We start from the raw sequence: 24,312 nt of genomic DNA, 5'->3' as shown, positions 1-24,312 counted from the left end.
AAACATAAAACTCTACCAAAAAAATTTATAAATTCAAAGAGCATAGCAAAGTAGGACTATTTATCATAGAAACAAACTACACTTTATGCCTCTATGGTACCCTAGGGCATCACTATAGTACAAGTAGATTGCAACACCTGATATTTACAATCAAATTTCAGTTAAAAAAAGATTAAACTGTACCTGGTATTCCATTTATACATAGTCATAAGTGTGCTATAATAAACTTACTATAGAAATATTTTCATTAAAATGGTCAAAATAAGATCCATTGCATCACTTAGATTAACTCATGTATGTATAAAATAAATATATTAAATGTTTATTCTCTATGATATATATGGCATGGATGCCCTTGTAGTTAATTCTATTAGTCAGAATACAGATTTACATCCCTATAAAAAAATTAAGCTAGTCTTTTGCTACTAGTCATGCTCTCCATTCAAAAATAAGACAATAACTGCACGATTTAAAAACTGAGGAGATAGTTTGGCTGATTTTTACATACTGCAGGCACAGCACAATTCTACATTCAAGCAAGAAAAACAAATACTAAAGAAAACTGAGAAGTTCTTCAGCATCTCTAATCACACACTAGTTAACCAAGTCACTCATTAGTCAGTTTCTATCCAGTGTTGTTTCAAATAAACTTTCTAAAAGTAAAATTATTTTATTAATCAACTTTAAAAGTAAAATGAATCACATAGACCAATGTCTGAAATTTGAGTATACAGCAGAAAGCATAAAAAGAAAAGAAAAATGAAACTGCTTAAAATTTGCACTTAGAATTTGCTTTGGAACTTGATAAAATGATTCCTTAAAATTCATCTGGAAGAATAAAAATAGGAAAAGAGACAAGAAATATTTTAAAAAGAAAAGTTATGCAGGTGACCCTGAACTGTAATACCAAATATTAAAACATATTAAGAAGCTATAATAACTAAAGTAATGTAGTACTGGCAAAGGAACAGACAATTCAGTGGACAAAGCAGAAAACTCAAAAATAATAATTTATTATCTGATAAAGGTAGCATTTCAATTCTGAGAGAAAAGGGAGGTTTACATAATTTGTGGTGGTGAGACCACTGGCAAACCAACTTAAAGTAAAATTGTTTTAACTTAGAACCCTCCCTGGCACAATACAACAAAATAATGGATTAAATATTAAACTGCAGAAACTAAAAGCCTGAAATATAAGAAGTACATGATGATTTGTACAAAAGTTGAGGGTAGGACTTTCTGTCAAAGTGGAAGTAATAAAGTACAAGGCTGATTTACCTACATTAAAAATGAAAACAAACATATTAAAAAAGAAATAAACCTTAAGGAAACCAAATGATGAAGGGTATGGGGGATTGTGGGGTGACTGCCACATATGATCAATAAAGGCTCAGTGCCTTTAATATATTAAAAGCCCTTAATAAACAATGGGAAAAAACAAGAACTCAGTAAAGTTGTGCTAAGAATATGAACATACACCCACAAATGAAGAAATATAAATGGCCAAAATATTTTCAAACTCATTAGTCAAAGGAAAGCTGTAAGGTAAAATAGTTAGAGAAAAGCACAATATTTCTACTGTTAAAATGTCAGAGAGAGGTGGAGGGGGGTACTCTCATAACTATTGATAGAAATGTAAAAAATCCAACTTTCTTGGAGGAAAAATTAGGAAGTTACTATCAAAAAAGCTTTTAGACTCTTAGACTTCAGTAATTCACATGCAAACACACCCAAAATATAAGTATCTCTTGGTAAAAGATTACAGATAGCTTTTATTTTCTTCTTTTTGCTTATCTGTGTGAGAACCTTATTACCTCTTCTGACTTAAGTAACTCATTTAGAAGTTGCCTCAGTTTCCTTGAAAAATAAAGGTCTCCCTTCTTTATTTAGGCTCCAGAGTTCATCAAACAGTAACTCATCTACAAAATGCTAGAAAAAGTTGATGCTAAAATGGCACTTGATAAAATATCTATTCCTGATAAAGCCTTTAAAAAACTAGTCACTCATATTCTTGGGTGTAGAGAAATACTGTTTGATTTCACTTATACAAGGTACTTAGAATAGTCAAATTCATAGAGTCAGAAAGTACACTGGTAGATGCCAGGGGCCAGGGATGGGGAGAGTGGGGGGAATGGGGAGTTAGTGTTTAAAGGGGACAAAGTTTCAGTTTAGGAAGGTGAAAAATTTGGGAGATGGATGATGGTGAGTGTCGCACAACAATGTGAATGTACTCAGTGCCACTGAACTGTACAGTTAAATATACTTAAAATAGTATGTTTTATATTATGTGACTTTTACCAAAATTAAAAAACATAAAAAAAAAGAGTGAACCCCCCCAAAAAATGCTAGAAAAACTTTAAATACATCCTCCCTCCCTTCCTCCTTCCCTCCCCCTCTCCCTCTCTCTCACATGTTGCTATGCAGAGATCTCCTGGTGCATTATTTTTTTACACCAAACATAAAAGAATGTCTACAGAATGGCACTCCATGTGTAGAAAGGAAAAAATAAGTGTATATTCATTATGTGCTTATAATGTGGATAAAGAAAGTCAGCAAGAATACCCAAGAAAGAATAAAAGTTGTTACTTAAAGGGAAGAAATCAGGCAACAGGAATAGGAAAACTTTTTACTGTATAACAATTCTTAAATTACTACCAATTAAAAACTAAATTAAAACAATTCTTTCACGATAATACATATTTTAAATATCTATGAATTAAAAGATTATATATAAATATAAATTTATTTATATATAAATAATACGTATCATATACATGTCACATTACTCAATATTAGCAAGGCATACATACACTATTGGTAGGATTATAATCCATTAAAGCCTTTATGGAAGGTCACCAAAAACCTTAAAGGAGGGACTTCCCTGGTGGTCCAGTGGTTAAAAATCCGCCTTCCCAGGCAGGGGACTTGGGTTCGATCCCTGGTCGGGGAACTAAGATCCCACATGCAGAGGGGCAACTAAGCCCGCGAGCAGCTGCAGAGGATCCCACGTGCCGCAACAAAGATCCCACGTGCCGGGACTAAGACCCAACGCAGCCAAAAATAAAATAAATAAATGAATAGTTTTTTAAAAAAGAAACTTAAAGGAATTATTCCTAATGAAATACCCAGTCACATGCTCAAAGATATAGATACAGAGGAAGAGAAAGGGGGGGCGGAGAGGAGGGCAGGAAGGAAAAAGAAGGGGAAAGGAAGGGAGAAGAGAGATCTATACCTGTAAGTAAAGGAAGTTCATTACAATCTTACCTATAAAACTGAAAAATTAGAAATAACCTAATGTATCAATACTTAACAAGACTGCTTAAAGACATCATAATGGAATACAAACTATTGCAGCTACGAAGACAATGCCATATATTTATCAACATGGAAAGGGCCTATGATATTATATAATAAGTAAAAACCCAAGTTACACAACAGCAGCTATAATATGGGATTTTGGTATTTATTTTTTATGTGCATTAGAAAGGAAGTGGAAAGATAAATAGCAAAGCATTAACAGTGCTTTAATTCAGCAGAGTTTTAAGTGTTCTTTATTATCTTTCTGTAATTTCTTTTCAGAAAATAACATGAACTGCTTCTAAAATATAAAAAAAACTTCATTTTGAAAAAAATATTGATATAATAATTCCCCTACCCATAAAATTTGCATGGTTTGTGATTTTTTTTTTTTTTTTTTAGAGGGGACAGGTATTTTGTTCTTTTTTTTTTTTTAGCTGCATTGGGTCTTTGCTGCACGCGAGCTTTCTCTAGCTGCGGCGAGCAGGGGCTACTCTTCGTTGCAGTACGCAGGCTTCTCACTGTGGTGGCTTCTCTCGTTGTGGAGCACGGGCTCTAGGTGCGGGCTTCAGTACTTGTGACACACGGGCTCAGTACTTGTGGCGCATGTGCTTAGTTGCTCTGCGGCATGTGGGATCTTCCCAGACCAGGGCTCGAACCCAGGTCCCCTGCATTGGCAGGCAGATTCTTAACCACTGTGCCACCAGGGAAGCCTGGTATTTTGTTCTTAACATTATGAAATCCACCAATACAAAAGTGAACCAAATCTTCTGGCTCCAAATCTACAATCCTTTCCACTGTACCATGTTATCTTAATCACTCACTTATATGTGGTATTACTGTCCTTAATTTATCCTTTAAAATATTTATATTTTATTACAAATTCCAGATAAGTGAAGTTTTATTGTATACTTAAAACAAATGTTATCTCTGCTCACATCCTTCTAAAGGATTAGAGACATAAAGGATGCTGATAATCCCAAATTCTAGGTTGGAAGAGACAAAATTTAAAAATACAAACAGTATTTGACTTAGAAATGGGTTGTACTCCAAGTTCGACTGTTTGGAAGTAATTCCACACAAAAAGAATGTTATTTTTGTTGTAGAAATAAGTATTAATTGACTGCCAGGCCAGCCCAAAAAGTTTAACCCACAATTGGCAGAAACATATTACTAGTATATTGTTATCCCTATTAAACACACATTACCAACCCACGTAATCTAGGAATAGGTAGAAAGCCACAAAAGGTTAGTAACACTCAAAAACTGGTCATAACCTGGTTCTTTCAAGACAGAGAAACAGGAAGAAAGCAGTTATTCAAAGATAACAGGTTAAGGATTATTTCTCACCACTCTTCCCCAGAACCGGGGTTTGTGACTCTATTTATTCTGTCCTGGGAAAAAATGTTATGCCAGTTAGAAAACCTAATTACTACAGTATTTTTTAAAAGGCATATGGTGTTTTACTTGAGATTGTTTAAATGTCTGTGCAGAGATGTCAAAAAAAAAAAGAAAAAATTGCAAAAGGTGACATACTCATACCAATATATACTTTTGTGATGTATTTTAAATATGCTAAAAATATGCACACACATATTCATAGGTATGGTGACATATTAAAACACACCACAGAATAAGTCAATTCCCATTTCTTTGGAGGTAATATAAAACTGCACATGTCTCACATCTAGAGAGAATCAGAACTGTGCCTCTGTAAACTTAAAAACAGCCATGGATCCTGACTCAACAGTCAAGATCAAAAAGATCCATTCCTCTATATTTAGAATCTACTGTTCTTTTATAAAATCACACCTTCTTAATTTTAAGAGTTTACATTCTGTTTCAACAGAATTTATTGTAAGGAGGAAAGCACATAATCATAGATAACGAATTTTAATTTCCTACCCAAAATTACTAACCACTTTCTGATATATTTTCAGTACTGAAGAATCCATTTTTATCAAGTAATTTTTTCAAAGATTAATTTTGACCTATATACATTTAAAAATAAGTTTTCAAAATCTCAGCATATTAAAAACAATGAATTGACAAAATGCTACATAACATACTGGTAGCTAACTTATAGCTACCTGTAAATTTTGCAAATGTAGCTACATGAAAATGAGCACCCAAAACCTACAACGCTGGTACATATTCAGTTACACAACTGGCATGATAATCAAGTGCAATACAATATACCCAGAGCTATAGTCACAGGATTTTCAGAAGGACTAAGTATAAATATATTAAGTAAATTCACAAAAGAACATTTTTAAGAAACACACTTCAATATTATCCAGACTGCCTACAAAATGGAACACGAATGTAATATTAAACCTCCCAATCAAATCTGATCTGCCAAAGTAACCAAAAATTAACAGCCCCAATCACTAAAGAACTGCGAGACAATGACAATCCAAAATAAGAGGAAGAAGTAAAAAGTAAATGGACGACAGTGTTAAGAGTAAATACAGAATAAAATCATGTAACATGTAAAATGTATTTTCCCAATTTCAATAAAAATATAAGCGTACCAGAAAAGAAGTATTCTGTGTACTTTCCATATTTCTTCTGTGTTGTCCAATATGGTAGCCATTGCTACATGTAGCTATTTAAATTGATTAAAATAAAATGCAAAATTCAGTTGCTCAGCTACCTAGCTCATTTAATGTATTCAAAAGGTACATGTGGTTCGTGGCTATCACACTGAAGAGCACAGAAATAGGCATTTCCATTACTATAGAAAGTTCTACCGGGCAGCATGCTGTAATAGACAAATCAATTTTTTCTCTATAATTATAAAAATTCTTCCCATAAAACTGCAAACATTTCTCCCTGCACCTGAAACATTTTTATAACTTCCTAAGTCAGTATGTTGATGATTATAATTATTCTTTTAAATACAATGATAAATGCTAACAGGACAGTGTCTACTATGTGCCAGGAACAATACTATGTGCTTTGACTCTATACCTCACTTAATCTTCTATAACCTATAAGGTAGATACAAATCCACAATGCCTTATCTGAAACATGTATTTCACAATTTGGAAGTTTTCAGATTTAGAAAGTTAATACTAGGAACTTCCCTGGTGGCGCAGTGATTAAGAATCCGCCTGCCAATGCAGGGGACATGGATTCGAGCCGTGGTCCGGGAAGATCCCACTTGCTGCAGAGCAACTAAGCCCGTGTGCCACAACTACTGAGCCTGTGTGCCACAACTACTGTAGCCCATGTGCCTAGAGCCTGTGCTCCACAGCAAGAGAAGCCACCCAATAAGAAGCCCACGCACTGCAGCAAAGAGTAGCCCCCATTCACCACAACTAGAGAAAGCCTGTGCACAGCAACGAAGACCCAACGCAGCCACAGATACAACTGGGAATACATTCTTTCACATACATACATACATACATACATACATACATACATAAATTTAAAAAAAAAAGAAAGTTAATACTACACAAAAACCATATGCTACATAACACCCTCAGCAGGGTCTAGGGAAGCAATCAGAAACACAGAAGAATGTATGAATATTAACATCAAAGATAAGTGAAGTTAATAAATAACCACATATCAGTTAGGTCCTGGTTCTGCCATCAAACTAGTTCAGAACAGATATTCCCATTGACCAGTGTAATAACTTGCATTTATACAATACTAGAAATTTAGAATTACAAATCCATGAATTTTTACTTATTTTTCCCCACATAACTAAGGATTTTCAACACAGAATTATTAAAAGGACTCTTCCTGAATTTCAAGAATTCATTTCTAAGACTAAACAAAATGTTCTTCCCTCTTGTAATTACATATCCTAAAATAAAAGGCCTAGGTATTTTCTTTTCGTGAAACAATTGATAGAGATATTTAATATAAATTCAAAATTGTATTTTGTCACATTTATAAAATGATACATTCTTTCAATGCAAGCACTTAATTCAGTTGGATCTAGCAACTTAAACATTACCTTGTTTCATTTCTGAAAGGAAAAAAGTATAAACAACCTTCAGTTACACAGTGCTTTTATGTTCTCAATTAACTTTTGCACATTTTCTCACTTTCAGGAGAGATTGTGACCAATTTTACAATATGGAAATCTTCATTATTATTATACTTATAAACCATTGCATATCTTAAAACATTCCAAATAGATACAGTTCACAAAAAGTACAAGGATAAGTTTATCCACATATTTTAATGTAATTTAAATGTCAGGAATTAAGATAATTATTTAATAGTGACAAAATATAAAAGTAGGATAGACATTTAAAATATTCAACAATATGGCTATGTTTATATCCAAAATTATGAACCATCACAAATATAAGCATCCAATGAGTATATTAGTATTCAATTTCTATGAAAAATTATACTTTCTCTTTGCTACCGATATGGCCTTGCTTAAAAAGATTTGGTGGTTAGGAATAGGAAATTGAAATAAATGCTATGATAATATGAAAATAGCAACTTAATCCAATATTTATTATAAAAATTGGACCTCATCACAAATAACAGTAATTAACTGAACAATTATTCATCTTTCCCATTATTACCTCATTACACCACACTAGTCATACATAAGTTGGTAAAAGTTCATTTGTAAACTAAGTTTTATAAATCAAAATAAGTTTTATTGGTTGAAATGTAGTTTAGCGTAATTTGTCAAGAGCATGGACTCCGGAGTTAGGCTTCCTGGTTCAAATCAAGGTTTTACCATTTGCTGTAATGGCAATTTTTGGTGTTAGGAACCTCTGGGTCTCAGTTTCCGCATCTATAAAAGGGACTAACAGTATCCTCACAGGGCTGTGGGAGGAGTAAATGAAATGGTATGTGGAAGTACTCAGGAGAATGCCTGGTACACATAAGAGCATTCGCTATTATCAATGGCATTATTAAAGCATCTCCGAAACGATAATATATTAATGTTAGCACTTTTTACCATTAAGAATTTCTTTCCTCCAGTTTCCTGAAAACCTTAAATGCACCAGGGAAACTCAATGTTTGAAGGAACCCTGTGGCAGTTTAATAAACATCTCTTACTAATTGGTTCATTTATATATTAGGTCCCTTTAAAGTCAGATTAAGGTTAAGGATAGAACTGGGAATACATTCTTTCACAGCACATAACTTCATAATGTTAAATAACAGTCAAATGATACCATTTCACATATACAACTATGTCCTACTCTAGTGTAGCAATGAATAAATGGTTGTTGCTATTTATCTCAAAAATTCCCAAGAGAAGTGAATCTTACTGAGAAAATTATTAGTTCAGTTTTGGATATACTAAGCTTGAGGTGCTAACAGAATACTTAACGGACATTCAGGAAGCAGTCAAAAGTACAGACCTAAAGTTAGGAAGCTTACACTCAGAAGTTCATCACTCCCTCCTCTGTATTACCATGGAATTTTTCACATCCTATCACATGACAATTTTTAGTCTCCACAACCATTCTCTACTGCTAGGCTATCTTGAAGGCATTTAGGTCCTGCTATACAAGGGCTTAATAATGTTGATTTTTTAAAAAAAAAAAATGCAAAACTTGCAGAATAGTACAACTAAGAGAGTGAATTTTATTGTTTATAATAAACTCTGATTTAGAAATTTTTTTTTCAATCTGTGGATTTTAAATAAGGATGAAATTCTCATTTGGAAGTATTCTTATAAAATATAAGTAGCATACAAACAAAATCCTTTTTTTTTTTTTTTAAATTTGGTCACATGAGAATTACTAAACGCTACCAAGCAGTGAAACCTGACATTATCACCAGGCCTATAAACCTGCAGAAGTACAATATAACAAGGCAAAGAAATTTATAAATGAGTAAAATAAGGAAAAGAAAGTCCAGTGAAGATTCCTTGAAGTGAGTTTAAATTAATTTAAATTCTTAAGAAGTCTGTCAAAATAGCTGCAATGTAGATTGAAAAGATTTCACTTTCTAATTTACAGGCTACTTGAGTTCAATAACTTAAAAATGAAAGGCCTCTGGACCCTTCCAGCACATGTTATTCTAAGAGCTATGATAAGGAGCATGTAGCAAACGAGCTCAGTTACATGTACTAGGTAAGGGAAAGATGCTGTCATCCGCAACCCACCAGCAACTGTCTGACCACCAATCCTTTAGTTTAAAATTTGTAGAAGCGTTTCCTAGAGAATGCTGCAGTTGTAGTATTTCTCACCCAAACTTAAAATGTGGTCAGTCCCATCAAGGCTCTAATAGGAGAACAAACCGGCTGCCAGTTCTATTTTTAATAGCAGATCCTGACAATTCCATTTGTGCCTGACAACTACATGCCTTTCAGTGAAGCCATTCCCTGGAAATGACACTACAATACTGTTACTTATTTAGCGGGCATGGAGCCAAGAAAAACCAGCTCATTAGTGGTGAATGAGTAGGGAAGACAGTAGCCAGAGAATTAAAAAACAGCAATATACCACACAAAAAGGCTTAGAAGAACTGTGAAAATGCAGGAGAAAAAAAGTAGAGATCCACAGAATGAAATTCCTATAACACAAAATTAACACAGAGACTTAAGTCTGCACTTGCTCATTTAAAATCACATAAGCAAGGATCAAATGCATATTGATTCTAATTTTACATAAAAGCCTGAAAACCTCATGCCAATAGAAAATATTGGTAAATAAAAAAAGGACTCCCCTAATCTTGGCCCTATTTTCCTGTTCTATGAAGCAATTCATAAGAAGAAAAAATAACTTCAGACTATAAATGATGAATGTATAACTATTAGGAGTGGCCTCTCTATGAGGTCTGAAATAGAAGGAAAATGTACATTTCTTCCAAAGCTGTGGCCAACAATAACTTTCGCATTCTGAATCTAGCTTAAGCACATTAGTTGGGAAGATGTTTGAAAAAGTATTTCATAAGAAAGTGCTGAATTTAGCTTTTATTTTTTTCTGTTTTCTTAAGTGGCCTGCAGTCTATCCAATGCGCTAAGTAGAACCTCTCCTAAGTGTAAATGACAAAAGGAAATACAGCTTTCTTCTTACAGAGAACTGTTTCTATAGATCAGGGGTCATCAAACTTTCTGTAAAGGGCCATATAGTAAATATTTTCAGCTTTACAGGCCATATGGTGTCAGTCACAAATACTCAACTCTGCCATGTAGCATGAAAGCAGCAATAGATAACAGATAAATAATGAGTGTGACTGTGGTCCAATAAAATCTTATTTTCAGAAACAAGCAGCCAGTCTATGGCCACAGTTTGCTGACCTCTGCTATAAAGCATGTTTTTTTACCTACTAATAAATACGTTGTTTTAATAAATAACACCAAATTTGAAATATGATCTCTGGGGTTTGCTTTAAAATATTTCATTAAAAAAAAAGTGAAGAGCAGAGAGAAAGGTTAAAGAAGACTGGCAAGGGGCTTCCCTGGTGGCACAGTGGTTAAGAATCCGCCTGCCAATGCAGGGGACACAGGTTCGAGCCCTGGTCCAGGACGATCCCACATGCCACAGGGCAACTAAGCCCATGCACCGCAACTACTGAGCCTGTGCTCTAGAGCCCGCGGGCCACAACTACTGAAGCTCGCTCACCACAACTACTGAAGCCTGTGCACCTAGAGCCCGTGCTCCCAACAAGAGAAGCCACCGCAATGAGAAGCCCACACACTGCTACGAAGAGTAGTCCCTGCTCGACGCAACTTGAGAAAGCCCGCACGCAGCAACGACGACCCAGCGCAGCCAAAAATAAAATAAAATAAAGTAAATAAATTAAAAAAAAAAAAAAGACTGGCAAAACACAATTAGCGTTAGTCTGATGATGGATGCATGGAGTTCATTATACTATTACAATAATTTTATGAGTTTGGAATTTTCGAAATTAAAAGTTTTTAAAAATACAAGGTAGATCAATGAATTGGCTCTACAGGAAAATTCATTTCCTCACTTTACTACAAACATTCTAAAACATATCTAGTATTTTTAAACATAATCAACATAGTACAACATAAAAGTTTAACATAAAGCTACTAAACCATAGCTAAAAAATTTAAACGTACAAAAGTATATACAAGCATAAACCCTTAACATTTTCCATAATTTAACAGACAGCCTCACCTCATACAACTCCTAAATTAACACATTTTATTAGTCTCATCTTAGCTAACAAAATGTGTTACCAATTTTTGGTTTTAGAATATAATTATTTTATAGGGTATATATCACTTAACATATCATAGGTTTATTATTTTTTCAAATAAATTAGTAAATAATTTTTATTTCTCAGTTTTAAACTCTAAGCAATAAATATGAATAGAAACAATTCACATAAACAAACGCTGTTTAAGGTCTTCAATAATTAAGAGTATAAAGGGATCCTGAGGCCAAAGTTTGAGAACCTGTGACCTGAACGTTTCTGATGCTGTTTAAAGTATGTTTACCAAGCAACCATTAGATACATGCTCAAACTCATTTTTCCTTTGAACAATAATCATCACAAAGTGGAGTTAATCCACTATGAAGGCTATCAATATACACCCATTTAAACCTTCAACAGAAACATTCTTTTAAAATTGCTGGGTATGTCATGAATAATGTATCCATAGGAAGAGAAGAGCTCTAATGTGTTGTCCCCCTTATGCAGAAAATTGTCTCCTGGACCAATAATAAAGAAAAACTAATATGCACCAGCAGACATTTCTAATAAATATGCTACCTCTCATCAAATCAAGATATGCAGTCTCACTCAATGAAAGCCAGAAATCAAGCTGAAAAGAGCTTTAGCAAAGAAATGTTAATGACTATGCAATTTCTCAAAAACTAAAGAAATGTGTTTTTTAAATGTCCTAAGTTTTTTCTCAAGTTCTGAAACACAGTGATTTCAAATATTATCAAAACTGAAAACTACATTAGGCTCACAGAATTATTATGACTGACACTTGAGAAAAACTGAGAACTCTGTGAAAATATTTCCAACTATCCAAGAATATAATCAATGTCAAAATTTTCTAAATCTAAAACTAAAATAGCAATAAGCAATCCATAACACAGATTTGGGCAGATAATAATCAGAGCACAAATGTCTGCATGAGTATTCATTCTTTTATGAAGATGAACCAATACTTACTTTTTGAATACAGTATCACTGCAGCATTTTTAACCAATTGTCCCTTCCGTATATGGCTATTTAAAATGTTATCAGACTATTTCATTTTTACTTAAGTACAAATTTCCAAGTTAAGTTTTATAAATCTCATTATTTCTATTGTCTTTTATCAACATGAATAAACTTAAAATAGTAATAACTGAGATACAGAGCCATACTTACATCATACTCTGCAATTCTGCTGCAAAGCTTACAGACTTCCCTGTACTTCTTCCACTACTTGAAGTGGCAGTAGACACTGGGCTGGCTGCAGTGTTATTCATCTAAATAAAAAAGAGGACTCAGCTTACAAAAATGTATTTAGCTATAAGTAAATGCATGGAAAACGGAAGCAATTATAAGTTACTTCAAAAAGTATAGAAATTCTGATTTGTTTTACGTAAATCTGATTTGTCCATACTTGTTCTTCATTAAAATGAAATAGTAAGGTAGAAAACTGCTTAGTCAAATATGATGTAAAAAAATTACTCACTTGGGTGATAAACTTTTCATTACATATTTTGTAATAGGTATTGGAAGAAAAATACTCATTAAAATATTTTAATAAAGTTCAGTGGTTTTCAAAATCCATTCCATGGAGCCCAAAGATTCCCCAGCAATATTTCAGTGAGCTCCCAGTGGCCCCCAAGCAGTTCCATCCAGAACACAAGAACTGTGATTTTTCTATTTCATATATTGGGGTTCCAAGTAAGATTTCATTTAAAGAAAGAGCTGCACAGTTGTAAGATACAAAATTAGAAAACCAAAACATAATCTAATTCCCATTTGAACCATAGCCTAAAATACAAATAAAGCCAATCAGTAGATCAGAAGTAAGCACTGTGATATTTTATAATCTTATGGTTAAATTACTCATCAATTTAAAATGTGACTTTTAAAAAAATAAAAAATAAAATGTGACTTTTTTCCCAATAAAATTAAGCTGGCGCATAATGGGAAAACTAGATGCTAATCCTAATATACGTCATTTTATTTATTACATGTGGCAGTCCCACAAACAAGAACTAGTGAAAATAACATTAAGGTAATAGAAGTAGATAAAAGCCTCAGGCTTTTACCTCAAGGACACAGTAAGTGCTCAATAAGTTAGTTATTATTTCATGTTTATATAAATTTTGTAATACTACGATTTTCTTTAAAAAATACTTTGCTGATTAAAGAAGAATTAACAGATTTAAAATATATAATAAAGTAAAGCAGTGCTGAGAACTTTAAGTACAGTAAAATAATTAGGAGTCAGAAGTCAGACTGCCTAGGTTAGAATCCCAGCTCTACTACTTTACTAGGGCTCGGGGCAAGTTCCTTAACGTCTCTGTGCCTCAGTTTCCTCATCTGTAAAACAGGAATGATAGTCGCACACTCTTAGGGTTGTTGTGAGGATTAAATGAACTAACATAAACAAAGCATTCAGAATAGTTCTTAGCACACAGTCAGTACACAATGTTAACTATTATAAACAGAAAGAACTCAAGAATTTTCCCTTTCTTGGTCTGCTAAAAGCTTTTATGTGACAAATTTTATTATCCTTATTTCATAATCACAAACTTTAAGAAACTTGAATATTTTCACTTCAAGACCTCAATACAATTCAACAAATATTAATTAGTTTCCCTATAAAATAAGTTCTGTTTTCACACTGACATCACTACTGCTACTAGTCAGCCTGGCTTAAAACGTCAGTCATCATCTTTGACTCCTTCTCCTGCACCCTATAATTTTTAAGAAGCCAAATAAATTCTACTTTATGTTTTTACCGCCTCCCTTTCTTGTTGAGCTCTATTTATAGCTTCTCTCTTTGCAGCTCAGTTCATTCTCCACACTGCTATCAAACTTATCTTCTTAATACATCCTCTAAACTGACCACTTCTGTGGGCAATGGAGGCTTAAAATTGATAAAGGAAACTTGAACCAGGGTCATTCACTGATGGCTGAGATGGAAAGGCTGGGTCCCATGAATGAAAGCTGAAAAAATTAACTACTACAAACCACTGCCTGAGATGGGCCACATATGAAGCTTTTGAGAAGGCAAAAGGACAGAGACCTAAGACAAGCAGCACACTAGCTGGGTGGCTAGATCTGGAATGTCCCAATATCATTCTGTGGCAGGACCAACTCTCTGCCAATATAAGCCCTGGTCTAACCTAAGGTCCCTAGGAGCCAGGCGAAAACCACTAGACAGAGGCTGCAAAAGCAGAGAAAGAAAAGGAAGAAAGTTTCACTCAAACTGAACCTGAAAACCAAAGTTCTAAAACACATAAAGAAGCTAGTGCTATGAAAGACCATCGGTCTTTTTAAGCGTAAATTTGTCCTATTTGTTCACAAAGACTTTTTTGGAGTAAGTACTTTTTTTCTACAAATAATAGAGGAAAAGAAGCAACACCATTTTGAACTCAGGTTAAAAAAAAAAAAATCACATCATCAGTCCAAGATTGGGGGATTGGGGAATAATAAAACAGGAAAGCAAGTTCAAAAAGGAACTTGGCTTTCCAGTGACCTTAGAAAATGGTTCACTTGTCCCAAGAGAAGACTGACAGAGATATGACATCCTGGAGAAGATGTTAAACTCAAAGATTATGTATTAACCTCAGTCTATGATTTAAGTTGACTCATGTCAGATTTGAAGGCATGCCATTCTTGGGATTATCCTGAGACACTGCTGGAGTTATTGCTCTCTTTCATTCTGCAAATCCAGTCACCTTGCTTTAACACTCTCTGAAGAAGAGACATTTCAGAAAGTAAATGCATACTAAAACCCCAGCTTTCTTAGATTGTGCCCCTACTGCAAATGTTTCGTATCAAGAGTGTTTATTGGTAAGAGTGAAAAGATCCCAATCCTAGTTTATTATAACCACGATCATCCTTTCACAGTCAAGTTATTTACTTCTTAAATCAAACAGGTGAATAACATTTTTCTTGACATCATGAGCTGACAGTGCATTAGAATCTTTAAAATAATTATTTCCTGTGCACACATTTTGTTTGATGTTTTAGATAATTAACTTCTTTAGACATTAACTTCTTTACACATCAAAGTCCTATCATTCCAATGCTTTATTTCCTATCTCCCGGACATTTAAAAAAAAAATGTCGCTTAAAAGCAGAAGCACTCAAGTCAATTTTCTCTAATAAATACAGTTAACATGGAACTGAAAACCTACTGTAATCTTCTCAATGGGTTAATGTCCTGCAGTTGTTTTAGCTTTCAATTGAAATGCAGCTGTTTGCCATATTTTACAAAATGAATTCAGATGTGCAGATGGAGACCCAGATTATTTCAACATGCCACAGTTTAAATGTGAACTCAAGGAATAAGTTCATCTCTGATTAATACTTATATTTAAACCTGATTATTAAGCCAGTAGCCAATACTATGTCACACCTGTAAAATTCTGTTCCAGAGTAGAAAAACTGACATCTTTTAATAACAATAATGAAATTTAAGGATATACCCCTTTTCTCAGAAAATACCAGGACAAAAAAATTTTAACTGTAGTAAAGTTATACATCACAAATGTGAATTAAACAAAAATGTAATGAACATGTTACTGCATTTCTATTTATAGCTCTTTTTTTTTTTTTTGCGGTACGCTGGCCTGTCACTGCTGTGGCCTCTCCCGTCGTGGAGCACAGGCTCCAGACGCGCAGGCTGAGCGGCCATGGCTCACGGGCCCAGCCGCTCCGCGGCATGTGGGATCTTCCCGGACCGGGGCACGAACCCGCGTCCCCTGCATCGGAAGGCGGACTCTCAACCACTGCGCCACCAGGGAAGCCCTATAGCTCATATTTTTAGTGACTAAATGACCAAAGAAGAAATACCATGAAACATCTTCAGCTTAAAATACCTCAGAGTTGAAAACGTTATTACTAGTTACAACACCCTCAAAACAGGGTCAAAAATCTGGATTGTGAAATCCATCAGTCTACCCATTTACTAAAAGACAGTGGAATTTTTAAATTGTTTCACTCCCGAGAAATATTAATTCAGCAGACCTATGTACTGATTCTGCGCATCTACAGAGTCTCAATTTCAATCACTCATAATCTGAGCATCCCACATAATATAAATTAATAGAAAACTATTATAACCAGAACATTTTCATTTTCATAGAACTCCAAGGGCAGGAAGCGATTATGGTCAAGCCAACAATTAGACAGTACATTTTAGTTTTGTTGTTAAAAAAAAAACAAAAAAAAACTCAAGTTACATCATGATCTAAATTTCTCCTGCTGTGCAAAAGTAATACCAAACGATCATTCAATCACTGAGAATGCAAAAAATGAAAAAACAAATTAAAATCTGCAAAATTTTAAAACTTCTATACCTAGTTTTGGTATAACACAATAATTCCAATATATTTATATATGCCCCAATTCAAGTTAATCAACATAGTAGAACCTGGTAATAACGATCAACTAATCTCTCAAGTTCAGTTTCTCCATCCATCAAGAATAGTTTCTACCTGTCTCAGAGGAGTGTTTTAAAGACAGTGGCTGCAACATAATGTGCACTCAAAAAATATACGTGAATTGAAAACATCAAGACATCTGTAAATTATGAAAATTCCCTATAGACAGACGGATTGTAAACTGAGTTTACTTATCTCAGTTGTCTACATGAGCGATTATTTTTTTAAACCTATAGACATAGAAGCCGTGACACACTGCTCAGAGACACGTGAAGTTCTATTATTATATTTTTCTTCTTTAGACTGATATTAATGTAGGTTTCTACTCCATATGCTTTCATATCCAGTACGCTCAAAGAAATACTGAGTTTCAAAAAAAATTTTATTCTTTGCAAAAATGGTTCTTAAAGTGCACTGCCAACATGCCTATCAGATCATCCTAAAATACGTGACATCCAAACCCTGAAAAAATGGCAAGCTTACTTTTCCAATATTGAAAACACTGTTGTTTTTACATAAAATATTATATAATTGAGTGACAATGGTTAACGTTCCAGATATATGCAAAAATTTGGAATCAATTATACTTCTAATAGTAAGAAGTAAGTGTATTTGACAAGGATGTCAAAAAAGGAGCTCTCTTAAACATCAAGATTCTCTCTTCCAGTCTAGATTCACATTTTAGAAATATTAAACCTTATGAGAAGTCCATATTAAATATAAACAACTCAATAAAAGATCTCATGTGGTTAAAAACACAGTTCATGTGACTAAAAAGGAGTGGGAGATTTACTGGAGGCATGTAAAAAAGAAGTGAATTTTTTTTTTTTTTTTTTTTGCGGTACGCGGGGCTCTCACTGTTGTGGCCTCTCCCGTTGCGGAGCACAGGCTCCGGACGCGCAGGCTCAGCGGCCATGGCTCACGGGCCCAGCCGCTCCGCGGCATGTGGGACCTTCCCGGACCGGGGCACGAACCCGTGAAAAGAAGTTAATTTGTATAAGCATTTCGGAGTTTATAAGGGGTCTTTCACCTGTATTGGCTCACATATTTCACAACCACCCTCTTAGGTATGTATCTCCCCCCTATTCATGAAGAAGGTAAGAGTAAAAACACTGGGTGAAGGTAACAAATCTAACACAAAAAACAGGCTTTGATCCCAGGTAACCTGAAATATTCAGTCCATCTACATACATATTTTTAAAAAATTCACCAATCCCCTACCATTTTAGTGCCATAGTTTTAACACACTAAAATAATATGGAATTACTGAGAAGTTGTGCACATAGTAGCCAGGGGACTTGTCATTAAGTTTTCTTGGAGACTGATGACTTTAAAAGTTAAGTTCAGGAATTCTTTGCTTAAAAGTAAATCTTAGGCAGACGGATAAACAACTATAACAAAGTATAACTATGGAAATTGGCGGGGGGAGGGACCAAAGACATCCGACGTTCAGAACTACAGTTTGAAAATCACTAATTTCATCCAAATCCCTCATTTTTCAGGTGAGGATACTGAAGTCCAGAGGGGTTTCTTGAACTGCCCAAGGACACATCACTATTTAGTGACACAGCTGGGACTAAAACTGAGGTCCCCTGACTCCTGGTCCAGAGTTCTTTCTACTATCCCACAAGGAACACACAAATAAAAGTTGATTATAATTAACTCACAAGACCTCCACAATGTGTCTGTCATAGTGAACTTTGTTGTGAAGTATCTGTCTATGCCGACTCACAGTTTAGCTGTAAAGAGCTGGGCTCTGGAATTCAAACACAGGCTCTAACACTTACCAGGTGACCTTGGGCAAGTCACATCACCTCCCTGCCTCAGTTCCCTCATCTTTAAAAAGGAGATTAAAAATACTCCTCTCATAGGTGACATCAAGTAATGTATACAAAGCACTTAGGACAGTGCCTGGTACCTAGAACACACTCAGTTCATGATGGTGACGATGATGATGAAGAATCCAAGCAAAAGTATAGCTTCTTGAAAACATATCACAAAGTATTATTATTAAACACATATACTCTCAGGGGAAGAATATTATGATAGGAATAGTCTTTTAAAGATTCAGAAACAAATAATATGAATAAAGTAAAATATAAAGGATTCAGTCATAAAACTGCTATAGCATTTGAAATAGCAAAAGTACACTTCAAGATTTTTAAATAGTTTGTATTTATATAATATTTTATATTTACTGCCCTATGAATTCAATGAACACAGCAGTTTTTCAGCAACTAGTATATACTATAAGCCAGTTAGCATGTTATTTTAATATTCATAACCTTATTTAACCTTCAATATCCACTACCAGTCAGATTCTATCAGAGGCAGTAGTATAACGCAAGAAAAACTTACAGATCCGTTCCAGAAAAGTAAGAGACTCATCAGTATCACCTATTAAGTGGGAATGACACGTTTGGATAAATGAGATGGAGCATTAGTCTGGAACACATCAAGTGCCCATGGAAACGTTGGCTCTCCCTTAGCAGTAGTATGGAGTTGTTTTGTACAGGGAATATACCGTAACCAGATCAATATAGCACCATTACTGGCGTGTACAGTATTATTTGTCAAAGAGAATGATCTTAGGTAACAGTGTCTATTACACTCTATGCTGTTTCACAAATTAAAATATGTGTAAACAGTTTTTGCAGATTTACTGGAGGTAGTCGGTAGACAAGTTGAGAGGAAATCAATTAAATAGTTAAATGTCTGTAAAACAACACAACAATTTACGTAATTCTCATCTGAAGCCTCCAGCGACCCTGGGAGGAGGTGGGATAAGGTTAGGTGCTAATTCCGTTTTACTGATGAGGAAACTGAGACTCAGAAAAGTTAAAAACCTTAATTGAAATCACACAGAGAGAATTAGGGCAGAAAAGGGCTACATCTAGATTCTGAAATTAGTTTTAAGTGCTCTTTGCACATATCCACAATGCATCTCAGAACATTAATATCTCTCCAGATCCATTATTCAATAAACTTAAGGCTAGAGCAGCCAATATTTATTGAGTACATACTTCTTATGTGCTTCGCTGCACCCAACACACATCACATGGGTTACTTCATTTAACCCTCAGCAGTAAGGAATCAAACCAAATGTGTTTGACTCAATAAAATGTTTTATCCACTACAGTATAAATTCAATTAATACAATAAAACATTAAGTTGAATTATTTTTCTTTACTATTTAGGTGAGCCATCAGCAAAACCAGTCTTTAATATAATAAGTAGATTTCTAACTAATTTCACTATTCAACCTCACCATAAAGTAAAACAGGTATTATTTTCAACAAGAATACTCAATGTTCTGATTTAACTGGCATGGCCTAACTTTCTTTGCAGATTCCTACACCAAAAATCAAGAGAGAACCAAAAATCAAGGTGCCCAAGATTTCTATCCAATTATATGGAGAAAAGTAGAAAATTTTAATTACCTGTGGCTTAAACGGACAGGTCACTTGCTGGCCTTATTCCAGATAGCTCGTCTGTTATTTAAGCACATAAGCAATAAAGTTGTCACTACTTTAAAGCAAGTACATTTCTGAGGTTGCAGTACGTTTAATCCTCCTACAATCATACATTCCAAATTTCAACAAGCCTGAAAGGAGGGTGACCATATTATTAAGTAGACCCAACTGCAACTTTTTGAAAATGGAAGGAGTTCTATTAAGAATTATCCTGAGACAAACAGACTCTAAACCATGACTGCCCCAGAAAAAGCAGGGTATACATAAGAGCAACCCATTTTGATTTGTGTTATGGGCTGCTCTTTGTATATGCTTAATTCGTGAGCTTTAAGTTTTTGTTCCAGATCCAAGGGTTATCATCGGCCTTGAGACCAAGGGTACCACTTCACAAACATCGGGCCAGAGTTAAGGGTGTGTTATCTATAAACAAAGGGTTGTTTTTTTTTTTTTAGTTTTTCTTTCAAACTTAACTTTATAAACATTTGCTTGAAAAAAACCACTCTATGTATTTCAAAGAAAGCAATCTTGCAAAATATCGCCAAATTTCAGACTTATCTCTTCAAAAGTTTTGAATACCAATAACCACAAAACTACTTCTGAAATGGCCCAACGCTCAGTTTTCTACTATAATTTATCAAATTGTTTTTTATACAAAAAGTTAAGGAAAAAGCACCATCTTTCAAACTGAAAAAACTCAGGAGTAAAAGAGTTGAAAGGTTTTCACTGAAAACTGACTAAAGTGATAAAAGATAGTGGAAACCCACAGTCACGAAACAGTACAATGATTAAAGGAAACTCCACTTAGTATTATTATGACTCTCCAAACAAATCTGCTGTTAGCCGTACAACCTAGGAGTCAAAAGAATGCTTTGCTTTAATTTTCAAGCTGTAAGTAAGTATTAACAGACCCAAGCTTTGAACTACAGTATGTGAATGAAAGGCATTATTTGAATATAATTATAATTCCCTAAAGCAACAAATGTTCTAAGAGTTGGCTTCTCTGACTTAAAACTCAACAAAATCAAGAACTGGAAAAGGTCTCAAAGGCTAGATTCTAGACCTGTGCTGTCCAATAAGGCAGCCACTAGCCACATGTGGGTATATATATTTAAGTTAATTAAAATAAAATTAAAAATTAAATACCTCAGTGCACTACTAGCCACACTTCAAGGCTCAAGAGCCACTTGTGCCTAGTGGATACCATATTAGGACAGCACAGATTACAGAATATTTCCACAACGATAGAAAGTTCCATTGGACACGGCTGCTCTAGACCTAGGCTGCTCTAGATCTTTTCTTGAATATTGCCAGAGATAAGAAACTTGCAATAACACAATGAAGTGCACTTTATTTTTGCAAAGTAGTAACCATCAGGAAATTATTCATAACATTCAGTGAAATCCAGCCTCTCTAAAACATCCACCAGAAATTCCACAAGTTCCATCCTCAATTTGGTCTTCAAGTAAATCTTTTACAGAGGTAATTTAATTCTGTTTCCAAAGTTCTGTCCTCACATATAGTAAAACCCTACGACCTCTCCTCCTAGATAAATACATCCTCATTTCTCTGGAACGAAAGAGTTTAAAGTTTCTAAAGCCTCACGGAGTTAAGCTCATTTATCCACGTGTACGTTAACAACACATTTCCAGGATCGCCTCTGAGTGTCAGATATTACATTCCACCGCCCCTATAAAAATCCACACCAGTTTCTTGATTTTTCCACTTAGAAAGCCAGGTCACAGTCATTCTGAATTCCTTAAACAGGGAGATAAAAATGACAGGTAACTGACAGCTAATTGATCAGTGCCTGGAGCTTGTTATAAGCATTAACCTGTATTACCTCATTTAATCCTCACAATTCTGATCTAGGTTATTACTATCCCCATTTTACAGACCAGAACACCCAGCCAAAGACACGCTAAATAATTTCCCCAGGGGTCACAGATGTGGGCTCACCCCAGAGAGAAGGGAGTCGATCTTTTCCTTTTCCTGGACGCTACACTTCTACTAACGCTACCTAACTCTTCTTCCACCTCGCCCATAAAGCTACAATTTCCTTGTTTAAGAATTCTTCCCCCCAAAACACGACCTAGATGACACGCGGAAGGTGCTTCTGAACACACCCAGCGACGCCCGCTCCCTCTCGCCCGCCCAGCTCCCCTGGCCCCACGCCCACCCGCCTACGGGGAGGAGTCAAGGCCAACTCCACACGCCGCGGGAGAACCCGGCCGACTCGCGGGGCCAGCGCCTCCGGAGACGCTGCTTCTGTGTGCCCGTCAGCCTCCCGCGCTAACGACCGGGACCCCCGACGGCAGCTCCCGGGGGCAGGGGGGCGGGGCCCAGACACGCAGGGCTCGGCGCCTCTCCCGGCCCCCAGCCCTCTCCCCCGCCCGCCCCCGCGCCTCCCCCGGTCCCCCTACAACCTCTGTTCTAAGAACACTTGTAGACCCGGCTGCGCGTCCCGCGTGGAGAATGTGGGGATAGAGATGGTGCGGTTTCTGCGGCGGCGGCCCGGGACACGCTTGGAAAGGGGCGGGGTAGGGGGCTGAGAGAGTCTAAAGGGAAAGGGTGGCTGGGCGCGGACGGGGGGGCAAGATGGCGTGAGCCCGACTCTCTGTGGGGCGGGGGTGGCGGAGGTGGAGGAGGGAGGGCTACAAACACCCCCGCCACTCCCGACGCGGACGCTGGCGCATGCGCGCTCGGCCAGGTGGCGCGCGGTCTCTTTTCTCTAAGCAGCCACTTCCGCCACGCTCGCTGGGGGCGGGGCGTCGTGGAGCGCGCCCGTTGCCGCTTTCCTTGCGGCGTTGGTGCGGGCGGTGCGGGCGGCGAGGGCGGCGAGGGCTGCGCGGAGCCGGGGGCGGGCGACCCTGAGCCACGCGGCGGCCCTTAGAGCGGGGGCTGCTGGGAGATGAGTGGGGATGAGCTGAGAATCGGAGTGTGTTGAAGGGCATTCTTGGACTCCTTAAGAATGAGCTGAGAGGACTAGGGTTTTCGAGGGATTTAGTGACCGAGGCTGGAAGTTTTGTTTTCAGCTTCAGGGCAGAGATTGACCTCTGTAAGTCTTGTCCGCAGTAGGGGTGAACCGGGATCTTACCCGGACGATGCAGGGAAACGGAGACATCAGAAAGGCCCTCCTCCCCCAAAGGACCGCGGTGCTGGGGTATGGATATGCGACCCTTTCTGGGACCGTGAAACACCCCCTCTTAGGCCGGCCCTGGCACATCACCGCTCCCCATCCTTCCCCTGCGCAAAGTCATTCCAGAGGCCGTGGGAGATGATAGTCTGCAGCGAATTTTTCCCTCCTATTCATTTTACCAAGCTCAAGCATTTAATGACCACGTTTTTATTGAAAACTATTTGATATTTCAAGGCTTCTGAATGGATGATTCTATATTTATTTTTTCTTAGAATTTTAGCCTGCTTCTCCTTATTTTAAAATCTTGCACTCCCAATTTTGAGCTGTACATCCTGTCCTCTCAGAATTGATTGATACAGTTGTATTTCTTTAAATAATACAATCATAAGACAGTGATTTCAGTTGCTTTCATTATTTTACGTGGTCTTGTTATTTATATTTTTAACATTCTTTTCAGCTGCTCAGGAAAGAAAACTATTACCCGCTTAAGTCCATGCCTATGACGTCAAATATTATATTTCAGAGATTCAACTACTAACCCTCATCAAGTCTTTTTTAAGCATTATTACTTCAGTTATTTTCTTGCCTCTATGAATATTTGTGTTCGGAAATAATCCCTTCCTATTCGCTTACATTGTTTAAAATAGCAACTTATTTGGTTATTTCGTCTGTGGATTGTAGTTGAGTCTCTTGTTAATTTTGCTTTTAGCTCTCCTTTAATCTCCCCAACAGTTAAATACTTGCCAAATAAAGTTCCAAAAGAATAAATTTGTTTAGGATGTAAAAGCTCACCATAACGTGTAAATCAGGGCTCAATCCACTGATGGGCAAAGTGTATAGGGGAAGAAAGTAACAGAGAGAATCGTCA

General features: G+C 36.2%; 2 protein-coding genes across 11 annotated transcripts in view; one reads left to right on the top strand and one right to left on the bottom strand.

Annotated features, from left to right (window-relative positions):
• The window catches only part of SUPT3H (SPT3 homolog, SAGA and STAGA complex component), a 452,287-nt gene extending 429,318 nt beyond the window's left edge, over positions 1–22,969 (bottom strand). For 4 of the 7 annotated variants that reach the window (XR_016394600.1, XR_016394601.1, XR_016394602.1 and 1 more), the window contains exons 1-2: positions 22,732–22,967; positions 12,592–12,692 (exon numbers count right to left, since the gene is read on the bottom strand). Coding sequence is in view for 4 of the 7 variants with exons in the window: in XM_022582040.2 (XP_022437748.1) it covers positions 12,592–12,692 (101 nt within the window). In the remaining 3 variants the exon portion in view is untranslated. Of the gene's footprint in view, positions 1–12,591; positions 12,693–20,275; positions 20,327–22,264; positions 22,506–22,731 lie in introns of those variants that run through there. The other 3 variants (XM_089918656.1, XM_089918657.1, XM_089918658.1) reach the window with 3 other exon arrangements.
• The window catches only part of RUNX2 (RUNX family transcription factor 2), a 312,766-nt gene that overhangs the window by 26,924 nt on the left and 261,530 nt on the right, over positions 1–24,312 (top strand). The window lies entirely within an intron of this gene.

Source organism: Delphinapterus leucas, chromosome 10, assembly GCF_059928025.1.
Source record: "Delphinapterus leucas isolate spDelLeu-1000000601 "Yukka" chromosome 10, BTC_Dleu_Yukka2, whole genome shotgun sequence".
In the NCBI taxonomy this organism is placed as follows: Eukaryota; Metazoa; Chordata; class Mammalia; order Artiodactyla; family Monodontidae; genus Delphinapterus; species Delphinapterus leucas.
The sequence above is the reverse complement of the archived record's forward strand: the minus strand, read 5'-3'. Positions and strand labels throughout refer to the sequence as shown.